Below are 15,754 nucleotides of genomic sequence, written 5' to 3'. Positions count from 1 at the left end.
CCAAATACTACAAAAGAAGTGAGTAAAATACATCAGAAATTGGCAGAGCTAGCAGAGAAACATGACATCGAGATTGAGAAATCAAAGCATTTGAAACTCAGTTACAGGTTAAATTTTGAGGCGAAGGATTTTGAACACATGAGATCAGCAGGAATGAAGGCTCACTTGAAAGAATTGCTGCAGAGTGCTCAGATCTGGGGAGCATTAGAAAAGTGGGAAGGTAGAAGGGCAAAGAAGAAGGATAAGCAGAAACGAGATTAATAAGAGGGGTCTGAAGATATTCAAAAAGAGAGGGAATCAGTAAAGATGCTTCCGATTAGAGAGATTCCAAGGGGGCAGTTTGTTCATGTCCCATGGCACAGGAGGGATATATTCTCATTCACAAATTATTACCCAAAACTGAGAGAGAAACCAGTCGAGTGGTATCAGCAGACAGACAGGTTTGTGAAACTTTCCAAATGTCTGTGGGAGGACTTAAACACATTATTGGAGATAGTGGCCCCAGCCGACTTATGGGTTGAGTGTAGGAGAGCAGTGGATTGGCCAACATGAACCAGAGAGTGATAGAGTAATGGACCTTCACCTGAGGTGATGAAGCATTACTATAAGGTGATTGAGTTCATGAAGACAAGAATTTCTCCCAAAAATATTGGCTGTCAGAGAATTGACAGAACGTTCAAGAGTCTAAGGAGTCAATACAAACCTATTATAAAAGACTGTTAAAGGTGTTCAAAGAGTACAGTGGTAAGGAAGCAATTAAGCTGAAAGACATGTTGCATTTTGTGTTCAGGTTCGTCGAGGGTTTGAGACCTGAAGTAGGACAGATGATTAGGAGCCATTTGATTTGCTGGCAGGCAAAGTCGATTGATGAAGTGTTGCAGTATGCAAAATACTGTAGTGATGAGATTGAATTGAAGCAGAAAAAACTGAGGAAAAAAGCAATGGTGATGCAAATAAAGGCAGCACAGACAGGAGTGAAAGGAGCTTTAATACCACATATGCCATGGCAGCAGAGACCTGTTATGTTCCAGCATCAAATGAGAGGTAGAGGTCGTGGAGTTGACATGATGCATGGTCCGGAGTTGGGTACTGTAGTGGTTCTGAATGACATGCAGGGGATGAAAAAGATGTTGCCGTGTCATTTGCGTGGAAACGTGTGACACTGGAAGCAGGAGTGTCCGTTGATGGCACAGGATGGTGTCTTTCAGCAAGGTGGTGATGTCGGTACATTTCAAACTGTGAAACTCCCAAGAATGAAAGGATTTATTCCTAATGTTCAGAATCGAGTGCAGAATTTCCAACCTGTGCAACAAAGGCAAGTGCCGCGTGCACAATTAACACAGTTGGAACCAATTCAGCAACAGGTTCCCATCGTACCTAGACAGCAAATGCAGATACCTCAAGCCCCGATAGAGCAGTAACAGGTGATGCTTACTCAGCAGGTCACAGGTAAGAGACAAGATAGAAGTAATGACACATTACACCAATTTCCATATTATAGTGAGGATGGAATAAACGAAGAATGGATGAGTGACAGTTCGGATGAAGGACCGTGTGTGCTTTCAGCATCCTTAGAGGTAGATCAGAGAGGACCTTTTGTGAAGGGAAAGGTGTTGGGTTACAAGGTCTCATTTTTGGTGGACACAGGAGCTACACGCTCTACAGTGAGAAGTGTGGAAGTTCTGAATTTGCCTCTTTCAGGCAGAACAGTTCAAGCTGTGGGCATGGAGAATAGACAGTTGACAAACCCAATAACAGAACCAGTGTAGGTTGAGATCGGCAATTACCAGGGACTACATAGATTTGTAGTATGTGATTTGAGTCCATTGGCCCTACTGGGAAGAGATTTACTGTGCAAGACAAAATGCTCCATTAATTGTTCGGACACTGGAACTGAATGACAAACTAATAGTGATGATGAAGAAGAACAGGTGACTGAAATGGTGATTAACAATGCTAGTGAAGAATACCCATTGATTGAATTTTTTCCAATGATAACTGTGAAAGAATTACATGTAGACTTACAGGGAACGGTGAAAGAAGAAGTCTGGGACCTGACAGGTAAAGAAGTAGGTCTGATTAAGGGAGTGGAGACGATTAAGATTACTTTGAAGCCAAATGCAAAAATCTCCACAACTTCCACAGTATAACATGCCATAAGATGTCCTGATGAAAGTGGCACAAATAATTGGATATTTTCTAAAACAAGGAGTTTTGAAGGAAGTGTTAAGCAGTCCATGTAATTCACCAATAATGGGCTTAAAGAAGCCATTTGGGAAAGTGCGCGTTGTGCAGGACTTGCAAAAAGTGAATGATTAAGTGGTCAAGTGTTGTCCAGTGGTGCCACATCCAGCAGTGATAATGTTTCAGAGTCCTTGCGATGCAGAGAGTTTCATAGTGGTTGACTTGTCACAAGCTTTCTTTTCCATGCCTCTTCATGAGGATAGTCAGTTTCGTTTTAGTTTCAAATTCCTACACAAAGTCTACACCTGGTGCAGGCTTCCACAAGGGTATACGAAGTCACCATCGCTGTTTAATCAGATCTTGAAAAAGAACCTGGAGTCACTGGAATTGCCATACCAATCGACTCTAGTACAATACATTGATGATTTGCTGATTGCATCCAGAACAAGGGACGAGTGTAAGTACGACTCGAGTGCCCCTGTTGAATCATTTGGGAAATTTCAGACATTAGGTGTCACCTGTAAAACTGCAGTATTGTCAGTGAAATACCTGGAACATCAGATTGAAAAGGGATTAAGGAGAATCTCCAGAGAAAGAATTACCATGATACTGCAGAGAAGTCCTCCGACTTCGCAGAGAGATGTCAGAATGTTTTTGGGAATGATGGGGTACTGTAGGCAGTGGATCCCAAACTTTGCTGGGATTGCAAAACCCCTACAGCAGTTAACACACAAAGAAGTTATAGATCCCCTTACCCTAGATGAAGATCAGATGAAAGCGTTCACTAAATTGAGAGAGAGTTTGTGCAGAGCTCCAGCGTTGGGAATGCCTGATTATACAAAGCCATTCACATTGTTTTGTCATGAACGTGATGCTTGTTCTTTGTATGTCTTGACAAAGGTCCACGGAGGTGCTTATCGCCCAGTAGCCTATTTTTCAGCTACCCTGGACCCGGTCGCAGCAGCTTTACCAGGTTGCCTGCGTGCGGTAGCCGCAGTTGGTCAATGTCTTTCCCAATGTGAGGGGGTAGTCATGGGATACCCTTTGACCGTAATGGTACCACACTCTGTTGAAATTTTACTGACAAGGACGAAAACACAATACTTGACGGGTCCAAGATTGACAAGGTATGAGACAAGCATATTGGGTGCTCCAAATGTGACACTGAAAAGATGTACAGTGCTGAATTCAGTGACAGTGCTTCCAAGTGGTACTGTTGAAATTAAGAAAGAAAAAGAAATTGAGCATGATTGCCTTGAGGTAACTGAGCTGTGTTCAAAACCAAGACCTGATATTAGGGACATGTGTTTGGAAGAAAATGACCAAATTGTCTTTGTTGATGGTTTATGTCGCAGAGATGAAACAGGGACATTGAGAGCAGGATATGCGGTATGCACAATTACAGGCGCTTACTGGCTTCCAGGTGTATACTCTCCACAAGTAGCAGAATTGGTAGCTCTTACTAGAGCATGCTATGTTTCTGCGAGACTAAGAGCCACAATCTATACAGTTAGTCAGTATGGATTTGGAATTGTTCATGATTTTGGTCAGTTGTGGTCGCAGAGAGGTTTCATGACCTCAACTGGAACACCAGTGAGAAATGGCGACAGAATAAAAGAGTTACTGTACGCAATACAGTTACCTGAAGAAATTGCAGTGATAAAATGCAGTGCACACCAAAAGATACAGGATTATATTTCACTGGGATATGGATATGCAGATCAAGTCGCAAGGTTTTGCGCATTGAACTGTATATAGTTTAAAGACAAGTGGGAATTGATGCCTGAAGAAGAGAACAATTGCACAAGTTATGCCTTAAAAATGATTGATACCCTAGAAGAACTGAAAACCTTGCAGGAGAATGCAGACAAGGAGGAGAAACGACTTTGAGTAAAGCTGAAATGTATCCAAAGACCTGATGAAATTTGGGTTTCTGAGGAGGGTCAGATGGTGTTTCCCAATAGTTTGTCTCAGATGGCCAGGTACTACCACGGCCAGGCACATATTGTAAGGGATGCCATGGTCAGGTTGTTCAAGGTTGATTGGTTTAATCCAAAATTCAGGCAAGCAGCAGAGGCAGTGTGTCATCGATGTGTAAATTGTCAGCAACTAAATGTGGGAAAAGGGACAGTGGTGAATTTGAGCCACAATCGGAGAGCAGGAGGTCCATTCAGTAGGGTGCAGCTGGATTTCATGGAGGTGCCTGCATGTGGTGGTTTGAAGTACGTGTTGGTGATTGTGTGTGTCTATAGTCTTTGTATTGAAGCATACCCCACACGAAGAAATTACAGTCTCACAGTATCAAAGTTTTTGCTTAGAGAGTTAATACCACTGTTCGGATTTCCGATCTCTTTAGAATCAGATAGGGGAACTCACTTCATTAACAAGGTGATTAAACTCTTATGTGCAGCATTAAACATTGAGCAGAACTTGCATTGTAGCTATCAACCAGAAGCTTCAGGACTAGTGGAACAAATGAATGGTACATTGAAATCAAGGATTGGCAAGATGTGTGCTGCTACCAATCTGAAATGGCCAGACGCATTACCTTTAGTGTTGATGTCAATGTGAAATATACCTGACAGAAAGACAGGACTATCGCCCCATGAGATCCTCATGGGCAGAGCAATGAGATAGCCAGCAATTTCAGCCAATGCACTTGTCAATATTACAGATGATATGACTACTGCAAGGGTATGGCTGATGTGGTTCGCTCTTTCTCTCAGCAGGTGCAGGCTGCTAACGTGCCACCCATCCATGACCCAGGTCACAATCTGGAGCTGGAGATTGGGTCGTCATCAAAAAGCAAGTTCACAAAACCTGTTTGGAACCGCGTTGGAAGGGTCCCTACCAGGTGGTGTTAACAACTACGACAGCTGTAAAGTGTGCAGGACTGCCAAACTGGATACATGTAAGCCATACAAAGAGAGTGGCGAGTCCACAAGATCATGAAGATTTGTTGTTGAGAGCACCAACAACAGCGAAACAACTGACTGTAAATGAGCCGGAACAAGAGCAAGCTGAACCTGAAGTTGAACCTGAGCTTGTGGAAGATGGGTCTATCACCCCTGTAAGAGATGAGAGTGAAGAGTTACAGGAGAGTGAGCAAGAGCCTAACTCAACGGATATAGCAGGAGAACCGAGCACAGCAGGGGTTCTCCCAAAAGCAGACGGTGCTGAAAAGCAAATAGAGCAAGTGCCAGATTAAGAGGGTGAAAGAGTTGAGACGGATGAAAGCCAAAGTGATTTGACTCCTCCTGAACCCCTCGCAGGTCCATCAAGAGAAAACACCATAGAGAACGAAAAGAGAAAGAGTCCAATCCTGAGGAGAATATTGACAGAAGGAACGAGAAAAGGAGATAATTGGCCTGAATCGCAAATTGGGAAGGAGAAGGAATTGGTCATAAATGAAACAATAGAGGAAGAAGTGGATACTACGAGAAAGGAAGAATTAAGTGAAGGAGAATTAGGTGGTGAACGGAGGTTGAAAAGGAAGAGAATAGCAAGTCGAAGATACGTAGGTCCTGAGTGGGCATATGCAGCTACAAGTGAATGGCAACACGACTTTATGTCCTTTTGTTTTGATAGAGAAGTTCAGAGTCAGTACTTTGATGTAACTTGAAGGTGACCAAAAGACTGAGGTGTTGAGCTGATCTAAAGAAAACATTAAAAGAAAGACTGTTGAAATAAAACCGGAAAAGACATTGATAACCTGATATGAAAATTGAAACCCGGATGTGACAAGCTGCTAATCGATTTTTGACAAAGGAGAAAGGGTTCCTAGGTGTGAAACTGAACAGTGAGAAATAAATATATTTCTTCATTTTTTATTTTGCTGTTGCACTTTATCTAAGAGTTGCTTCTACTTTCTGATTCTTTACAGATCATGGCTGATCATTAGATATTGTAGGTATCGGAGTGTTGGAGTGACAATTATGTGTGGAATAATGTTTATAATAATGATTGTAGGAATGTCTATTCATGATATGAAAAAAGGCAAATATATTGTTTCTGTTCCTGAGACTACTACAATAACAGCTCTAGAAAGGTTTAAATTAGATCAGAAATATCTGCTTGACTATACTAATGCTCAAGGAGAGCTTTCTTCGAATGTATTCTATCGCTTGTTGAGAGAGTATGTTGAGACGATGGATGCAAGGAATTGTCTAGTGTGTACGCAAATTCCTTCCCTTGTGGAAGAAGGGGTTACGTACCATAGTCTGCCATTAACATATGGCATAAGCTGTAGTCTGCTACTAACAAGATTCTATAACCAAGAGTATATACAGTACTTTTATTCAAATTACGACCTCGTGTTTTCTTTTGTTCCTACTATTAGATATTTGAGTAAAGTAGCTAAAGAGCACGGTAAAGTATTAGTTAGAGGCCTCATTGAACCAACATTAACGTTTGGCACCCCGTACACTCATAAGAATAATCTGAAATGCTTACTCACCCCGTTAGAAAAGAGCTTTATGTGGCATACTGACGACAGGAGAAAGGCATTGAAGGAGAAGTTAGAAGAAAGATTAGAGAAGAGGACTTATAAAAATGAGTATGCTTACACTGCTATTAAAACGCAAGGTAAATTAGCTTTAGATGCATTACATGTTGGTAAGCTTTGTATATATAGGCCAAAATCACGCACTGACACTATTTGTGGGAACGAGTGAATGTAGGCATGTGTTTTTGTTTCAGAGTAAATTGACTTTTATGCTGAATGGTCAGGACCCTGCAATTCCCGGGATTTACTATATTTGTGGACTTAACCCTTTAGGTGCGGGTCACAACCAGTGCCCTACACCAGGGAGGGATTTTTTTTTTTTAAACCCCCAGGAGACACGGAAGCTCTTCCGTGTCTCCCCCCGTCCCTTTGTAACGTCAGCGCACTGTTGTTTTCCCCATCGGAGCAGAAAGCGACCTTACGGCGCTTCCTGCTCCGATGCGGACACAGCCCCAAACGGCCTTCCCGACATTCGGGAAGGCCTCATATGAAAGGGGAGACTCTCCCCTTTCATATGAGGCCTTCCTGAATGTGTTTCCTGGTCCTCGATCGCAGCACAGCTACGATCGAGGGCAAGGAAACACCACTAGGCACCAGGGATTTCACTTGGGGGATCAGACCCTCGGAAAACCAGACCCACATATAAAAGTGATCTATCTCATATATATTTGTCACCAGTTGTCTTGCAGTTGCAGCTTGCGTCTTCAAAGCAATGCACATACTTCAACTGACGCATTTCAACTGTTGCTTTTAAGCTGCAATAAAAAAGTCAAGTAAGTTTTGTGATTATGTTTCTGCTACAAAAGGATCAGACTTTTGTCTAGTGGCAGTTTTAGTGCCATAAAGAAGCGCAGAAGGTTTATATGCCTACTGCAAAGAGCAAATCTGTATTTTATGTAAACAGCTGAATACATTAGTAAAATCAGCCATTACCTGCGCTATAATACAAATGAAATGTATGTGCAAGGTGGGGGGTGGCTATGGAGAGATGAAGGGCACTTTTGCTGGGTGGGAATGAGGGAATCCGAGGAGGAGGACATGGGAGTGGGTCCACCAATAATAATTGTTGGAATGGGCGCAGGAGGTGCTAAAGACTGTGACAAATGGTATCTGACAAGGTGTTTTTTTGAGTGTCTTGAAAGAACGTGCTGATTGAGGGAAGAAGCGCAGGTAAGGTGGCCTCTACTGTTGCACATATCACACACACACCAGCAATTTTGTGACTGTCTACGTAGGCTGGTGTTTTAGAGCAACAGTTTAGCCAATAGCAGAGACGGCATCTTGATAGATGACTGCTGCTGACGCCGTCACTCGGGTTATAGAGGACAACTCTGACATAGGATCAGAGACAGAGACGGCAGATATTGAGACCGCATCTGAGGGATAGGACGATGGCGCAGACTCTGGGAGTGATTTTTCAGTCGGAGGAGTCCTATTGGATAACTCCTCTTCCAGTAAATTATGAGGGAGGTGATGAGGGCAGTCCTGTTGTCCCTTCGAAAGCACAGTCTGCGCAACGGGGCAATAGTGGGTTAGCCCAACTCAGAGAGCAGGTGAATGCGGCGCCAAGCACAGAGGGAGTGCTCTCTTGGGAGCTCCCCAATTTAGTTCAGCCCCAAATTCCATCGCCCAAATCGTATTGTGGAGACATCAAAATTATCTATCAAAAAACAAACTGGTTTTGTAAGGCAGGCACCTGTGTTTTTGGTGCTGGGTTCGGCGGCCATATAGGGAAGCACACTAAACCCAAACATTTCTGGACACTAGACATCCGGCGGAGTCCACAGAGGTGTGACTTGTGTGGATTCCCCAAAGTTTTCTTACCCAGAATATCCTGCAAACCTGAAATGTTGAATCAAAACTCTATTTTTATTGCATTTCTGTCACACAAATTACAGGAATATGCTGCGATCCACAAAATTCATACCACCCAGTGATTCCTCACCTGTCCTGATAAAAACACTACCCCACTTGAGTGCCAGTACCTAGTGCCTGCGTCAGGAATGGATAACCCCAGAGTCAACAGTTGCCTCATGTAAGGACCAACATTGATCGTTGTGTGATCTAGTCCTGTCACAGGCACTAGGCCCACCCACACAAGTGAGGTACCATTTTTATCGGAAGACTTGGGGGAATACTGGGTGGAAGAAAATGTGTGGCTCCTCTCAGATTTCAGAACTTTCTATACCCGAAATGTGAGGAAAAAGTGTTTTTTTTTTATTTTTCAAATGCCGAGGTCTGCAAAGGAGTATGGGTAACAGAACCTGGTGAGAGCCCCACAATTCAGCCCATCCTGGATTCCCCTAGGTGTCTAGTTTTCTGAAATGCGCAGGTTTGGTAGGTTTCCCCAGGTGCCGGCTGAGCTAGAGGCCAAAATCCACAGCTAGGCACTTTGCAAAAAAACAGGTCTGTTTTCTTTGGGAAAATGTGATGTGTCCAGATTGTGTTTTGTGGCATTTCCTGTCGCAAGCGATAGGCCTACCCACACAAGTGAGGTACCATTTTTATCAGGAGATTTGGGGTAACGCTGGGTGGAAGGAAATTTGTGGCTCCTCTCAGATTCCAAAACTGTCACTGAAATGTGAGGAAAAAGTGTTTTTGTGGCCACATTTTGAGGTTTGCAAAGGATTCTGGGTAACAGAACCTGATCAGAGCCCGACAAGTACCCCATCTTGGATTCACTTTGGTGTCTAGTTTTCAAAACTGCGCAGGTTTGCTAGGTTTCCCTAGGTGCCGGCTGAGCTAGAGGCCAAAATCTACAGCTAGGCACTTTGCAAAAAACACGTCAGATTTCAATGTAAAAATGAGATGTGTCCATGTTGCATTTCCTGTTGCAAGCATTAGGCTTACCCGCGCAAGTGAGGTACCATTTTTATCGTGAGACTTGGGGGAACACAGAATAGCACAGCAAGTGTTATTGCCCCTTGTCTTGCTCTACATTTTTCCCTTCCAAATGTAAGACAGTGTGTAAAAAAGACGTCTATTTGAGAAATGGCCTGTAATTCACATGCAAGTATGGGCAACCCGTAATTCAGAGATGTGCAAATAACCACTGCTTCTCAATACCTTATCTCATGCCCATTTTGGAAATACAAAGGTTTTCTTGATACCTATTTTTCACTCTTTATATTGCACTAAATGAATTGCTGAATACCCGGTATAGAACGAAAACCCATTGCAAGGTGCAGCTCATTTACTGGCTCTGGGTACCTATGGATCTTGATGAACCTACAAGCCCTATACATCCCTGCAACCAAAAGAGTCCAGCACACGTAACGGTATATTGCTTTACAAAATCTGACATTGCAGGAAAAAATTACACAGTAAAACGTGGAGAAAAATTGCTGTTTTTTTCAGCTCAATTTCAATATTTGTTTAATTTCAGCTGTTATTTTCTGTAGGAAAACCTTGTAGGATCTACACAAATCACCCCTTGCTGAATTCAGAATTTTGTCTACTTTTCAGAAATGCTCAGCTTTACGGGATCCATTATTGGTTTCACACCCATTCCTGTCACTAACTGGAAGGAGGCTGAAAGCACCAAAAATAGTTTTAAAAAAGTATGTCCCAGTAAAATGCCAAAATTGTGTTGAAAAATGTGGTTTTCTGATTCAAGTCTGCCTGTTCCTGAAAGCTGGGAAGATGGTGATTTTAGCACCACAAACCCTTTGTTGGTGCCATTTCCAGGGGAAAAAACACAAGCCTTCTTCGGCAGCCCTTTTAAAAAAAATATATATAACTAAATTTTAGCTGTATTTTGGCTAATTTATTGGTCTCCTCCAGGGGAACCCACAAACTCCTGGTACCTTTAGAATCCCTAGGATGTTGGGGAAAAAAGACGCAAATTTGGCTTGGATAGCTTATGTGGACAAACATTTATGAAGGGCTAAGCGCGAACTACCCCAAATAGCCAAAAAAGGGCTCTGCACGGGGAGGGGGAAGGCCCAGCAGCTAAGAGGTTAATGCTTATTACCGTCTTCCTGGAGGATGGTAAGGACATGCTATTTGGGGATAGTATTCCCTAAAATTTATCAGATAGATGATTTAAAGAAGTTTCCGAAAGTGACTGAATTACATCATAAGCGACAGAGGAGGGAAACCTCTTCTGCAATTGTGAGAGATATGTTTGGTGCAGTAATTCCTTCTGTAGGAGTTATTTTGAATGCAATCAAGATACAAAAGTTGTCTACTATTATGGTTAACATGCTGACAAATTTTACAGGGACATTTCTCCTGTTAGATTCTGAATTAGCTGCGGATAGAGCTAAGACGCTTCAAAATAGGCTTGCTTTAGACATACTTTTAGCGAAAGACGGCGGAATCTATAGGATGATTAGTGCTAGGCATTGTTGTTCTTACATACCTCATAACGATAAGAAGATAAAAGGCTAACTTACTAACTTAACTAATTCAAGTAAGGATTTGAAAGAATTGAAAGAACCTTGGGTTTGGCAAAAGGATTTGCTTCAGTAGGCAATTGGTTTAGTCAAATTTGGAATGTGGTATTATTGAAAATTGTACAGGGAATATTAATTGTGGTTGCTTGTATATTAGGACTATGAGGTATATGCAAATTGTGGCAAAAACTTTAATTAAGGAGATCTAAAAATAATCAGAGGAGGGAAGAAAAACAGGGAAAGAATCTATAGAGAAAATTTAAGAAGAAGACCAAATACAGCAGAGACTGTTTTGTAAAATGTTGATAAGGAAAGGTGTGATGACATATTTAGTCATCAGAGGAGGGGCTGTTGAAGCAGATATGCTAATTAAGAAAATTATTAATGATGTATATGTGTTTACTAATGAGAAATGCGAAGAGAAATGAATCTTAGAGAAAATAATGTGCACGTTTGAAAATGTGCCCTCGGGGTGTGATCACCATGTGTACTAATAGAACTGAAACTGTAAGAAATAATGAAAATATATGAGAAAATGTAATAATATGTCATAATGAGATGTATAACCTATGTTTTGCATTAATTTGTAGTGCTAAATTAGCTGAACTAAAGGCCTAGTCTCCCTAGGCCTCGCACAATGAGAGCAGAAAACAACACCCACATTTGCAAAGAAGCTGCTATGAACCAGCCTTGACCCGCTCGATGTTAAAGTTGCTTAGCTAGAATTTTCTGCAATGTACTGACGGACAGTAGATGATGAAGACAATTTGATACAATTATGTGTAGGGTAGGCTAAATGTACTTTCCCAGGACTTGAACAATGAAGGCATTGACTGAAGCAGAACATGCATCAATTTCGATACCTGAAGAGCTGGATGATGAGGATATCGTAAAGTGGACCAATCCGCATCAAATGAACAGACTGATATTGAAATTATTGGGCAAAGCACAATAGGGTAGTAAGGGTGAAAGGCGCCGCACATCCAGGCAGTAAAACAATAATTTTAGACAAGTATCAAAGTAACCGTAGAGTCTGGTGCAACCTGGCCCAGTGCCTTACTACCCGGTAGGCACCAAATAGGGTATCAGAATACCCAAAGACAAAATTGGACAAAATGGCCACAGCACACAGAAAGTATAGTCCAATAGTATGGCAGGGATAGTTATCCCTGCCATACTATTGGACTATACTTTCTGTGTGCTGTGGCCATTTTGTCTGATATTGAAATTAGTAGATTCAATGAACAAATACTATAGGTTAAAGTTATATCTGCTGACTGACTGACCAATTAGAAATTAGGGGGATGGACTGGGAAACCCTAAAAAAAAGTCATGACAAGGGGCTAAAACTTCAGATGATGATGATGAGCGTCAGATGCAAGGGTAGAATTGATGACGTCAGGAGACGCTGTCCGAGGTGCTGACATTGAGCTCATAGTCTGTGAGCCTGATCCGTGGCTGAATAATTGATAACCTGAAGACGAAGACTGACTTGTTGCTGATCCATCCTGGATAGGTAGCTATGAAAATGTGACTGACGATTTTTATGCCTTTCCTTCTAGGTACCAACTGCGCTGATTATAGAAATTCTCCTTTAGATAGATTTTTCCAAATTAATGTCTGCTCTAAAGGTTTTTCGCATGAAGACCCACATGCTGATGCTAATCTTGGTTAGGTAGGCTGTTAAGGGTGACGTTGACAGTGAAAAATGACTGACAAACTTATTTGTTGAACTTCGCTATTAATGCTGGTATTCTTAGTTTATGAAATTGCATTGTCGCATATGTTTCCTTCAAGTGATGGTGTTTTTCTAATAATGAATTAATAAACTGAGTGGATTGAATAAAGATTGAACTAACCAATGATTTAGAATTGTAATCAGTATGGAAATAAAACTGTTTAACTCATTACTGAGTTGTGGTTATTCATGAGTAGATGGTTCTAAGCTCCTTCCATAGATTGTTTCTTGATTATTGATATTAGCTATCGATTCAGTAGTCACTGCATGACTAGGATTCTCCATGCGATTCAAAAAGTTAATCGATTTATACGGGTTCCCTTGTAAGTTTACTTACGAAGGACCAGGCGCGCTAACACTGTCTACCTGGCTTTCACCAACAGCCATCCATCCCCTTTTGACTAAATTGTCTTTTTCATCTTTTCCACTAATCTTCCCATTCCAAAACATACTTTCTCCCTGCTCTGCTTTTTGCGTCATCTCACTTCTTCTCTCTTCTTTCTGCGTCGTCTGGTTTACCTTTTTATCTCCCTAAACACCTCAATTTTCGCTCGTCCTTTCCAGTAAGCTTCAATGACCCCAATTGCCTGATTTTGCTTCGCTATTTCTCTTTTCGTCATTCTCCTAATTCTTTTAGTCTTCTTTAACTTTCCCTTACGTTTTCCTATCACACCTTGTCATCAGTTTCTCCTTTCACTATCCCCTCGTCACCTTTGCCGGCTTTCAACTATATTCTAACATCATTTACTTATTTCATATATTTCACTCAACACCTCGAAGTTGCTCCTTCTCGTTATTACGCCAATCTCATCTACGTAAAGTTAACGGCTGCTCCCTCTTCTCTCGTCCCTCTCTCACTCCCTGCTCTATCTTCCACCCATACTGTTTCCTGCCCACCCCACTACAACTTCTCAACACACCAGCACTGTTTCTCACTGTGTTCTCACTGTGTTCTCACTTTTATCTTATCCATTCACACACTAGCCTCAAGACCGGCTGCTGGTTTTCTCACCGCGGGCTGTCCGTGCCCATTCTCCTCAGCCCCTGCCTCCTCTTCACGGCTATCCTGTTCTTGCTCTTCGTCTCTGGTGGTCCCCATGCTGCTGCTGTATGAAATTTCGACCGGTGTGGTGAAAGAACTATAGAACTACAATTTAGTCTGCAAATGCATCTTTGCAAAAGACAGCAGTTACGTCATTATAGGGCGACGCTGCACGGATATAAATTATGAAGATAGAAAAGGGACTAGCCATCTCTCAGGGCGAGAGAACTCCTCTTCGGAATTAAGCAGGTCTAATGTAGTTAATAGTATTTGCCAGAAGAGAGCGCCATGCTCAAAGTCAGAAGAGGTTTCAGAATCTCCGCGTCCAGTTCCAATCAACAAGAGCTGGAGAAAATGACAAGAGGCGCCAGCACTCGGCCACTTGCCTTAATAACAAGCATTGGCAAATCCCATAGGTCTCAGCAATCCGAGACCCATAAATGGCGTTATCACGGTCAATATATTTGAGCCAAGTTGAACAGCAGCATGGCTGCTCTTCAGCATGGCTATAAGTCATGCATAAAAGCGCTATGACCCAGCCTGCGCTGCATCTGAGCTCACATATTTGAAATCGTTTTCATGTGCAATAATGAAGAAAAAGGTTTTGGTGAAATAAAATATTTGAGCACACTGTAAAGGGTGCAGGCCGGTATAAATTCAGGGCCTGGCGCCTGCGTGTCGCTTGAGCTGCAATAAACACACACCTGTTTGCTATGTAGTTCGAGCGCTAAAGAGCCCTGTGGGCCCCGCCTCCGTTTATTCTCAAGCCCCTTACTCCGGACGTACTTCGTGGGGCAGTGCGCAGAGTAATGCCCGGGAGGCTCCTTAATATCCCCTAATACAAATCACCGAAAGCACCACCTTCCGGAACCACAATACGTTCCTTGTCACCTGCCGTCCTCCTCTCGCAGCGGTCACCATGGTCCCTACAACGCTCTCCACTCTCCAAACATCGGGCTTGAACGGGGTGCAAAACTTTCATCCTGGGTAGCGGTCCTTCAGAATGACCGTATCTCCGACTTGCAGGTCAGGGCGCTTCACCCTTCTGTTAGTGCTGGCCTTAGCGTTAGTCATTTCTCTTTTCTCCTGCGTCCTGGATATGTCCAAAGCAGCAGGATGCCAGCCTCTACCCGCTGGTACACAGTCTCTGGGTGGCGAGCTTAAAAGCAAAGTCGCTGGGGCACACCTCGTGGTGCTGTGGGGGGTTTGACTGTAGGCCCTCAGGAAGGTGTGGAGGCAAAGCTCGGGGTTTACTTGTTGGCTCACTCCTATTTGCAGGGCGCAATTCAATGTCCTCATGAAACGCTCAACGTCTCCATTCGCCTGAGGCCATTGCGGGGTGATCCTTCTATGCGTTATGGCCAGTAATCATGGAACTCCTGAACATGGAAAAGGGGTCCATTATCAGTTCGTATCTCGTCCGGCAAACCCAACAAAGCGAATGTCTTCTCCAGAACAGGGCGGACGTGTTTGAACGCCGTCAACACCACCAATTCTACCACAGGGAACCGTGTACACGTGTCGATCATCACAGCCGTCAGACGTCCATCCAGGAAACTGCCAACATCGAGGCTGATTCTGGACCAGGGATGAGTGCTGGGTGGCTCCGTCACGACAGGGGCAGGGACATTTTCCTGAGCGGTGATGGCACATGGATGACACTTGCCTATCACATCGTCCACCATGGTGTCCATTCCTGGGAACCACACCTTGCTTCGCAGGCGCGCCTTCGTCTTAGCGGTTCCTTGATGGCCTTGGTGCGCCAGATCCACCACTCGACTTTGTAGGCTGCGGGGTATCACCAACCATTGCCCTCTTAGGAGAAGGCCCTCGGGACTCACCGAGAGCTCCAGCCTCACTTTCCACAGTTGTTGCATCGCTCTCCTCAT

The 15,754-nt window shown here is 43.1% G+C and overlaps 1 protein-coding gene across 1 annotated transcript in view; it reads right to left on the bottom strand.

Moving 5' to 3' along the window:
* DNTTIP1 (deoxynucleotidyltransferase terminal interacting protein 1) overlaps positions 1-14,027 on the bottom strand; it is an 88,890-nt gene extending 74,863 nt beyond the window's left edge. The window contains exon 1 of the mRNA XM_069243497.1: positions 13,836-14,027. Within this exon, the coding sequence (XP_069099598.1) occupies positions 13,836-13,922 (87 nt within the window). The 5' untranslated portion in view covers positions 13,923-14,027. The remainder of the gene's footprint in view (positions 1-13,835) is intronic.
* Positions 14,028-15,754: the final 1,727 nt, after the last annotated feature.

The sequence above is a fragment of the Pleurodeles waltl genome, chromosome 7 (assembly GCF_031143425.1).
Source record: "Pleurodeles waltl isolate 20211129_DDA chromosome 7, aPleWal1.hap1.20221129, whole genome shotgun sequence".
Classification (NCBI taxonomy): Eukaryota; Metazoa; Chordata; class Amphibia; order Caudata; family Salamandridae; genus Pleurodeles; species Pleurodeles waltl.
This window is presented reverse-complemented; position numbering and strand designations above follow the sequence as displayed.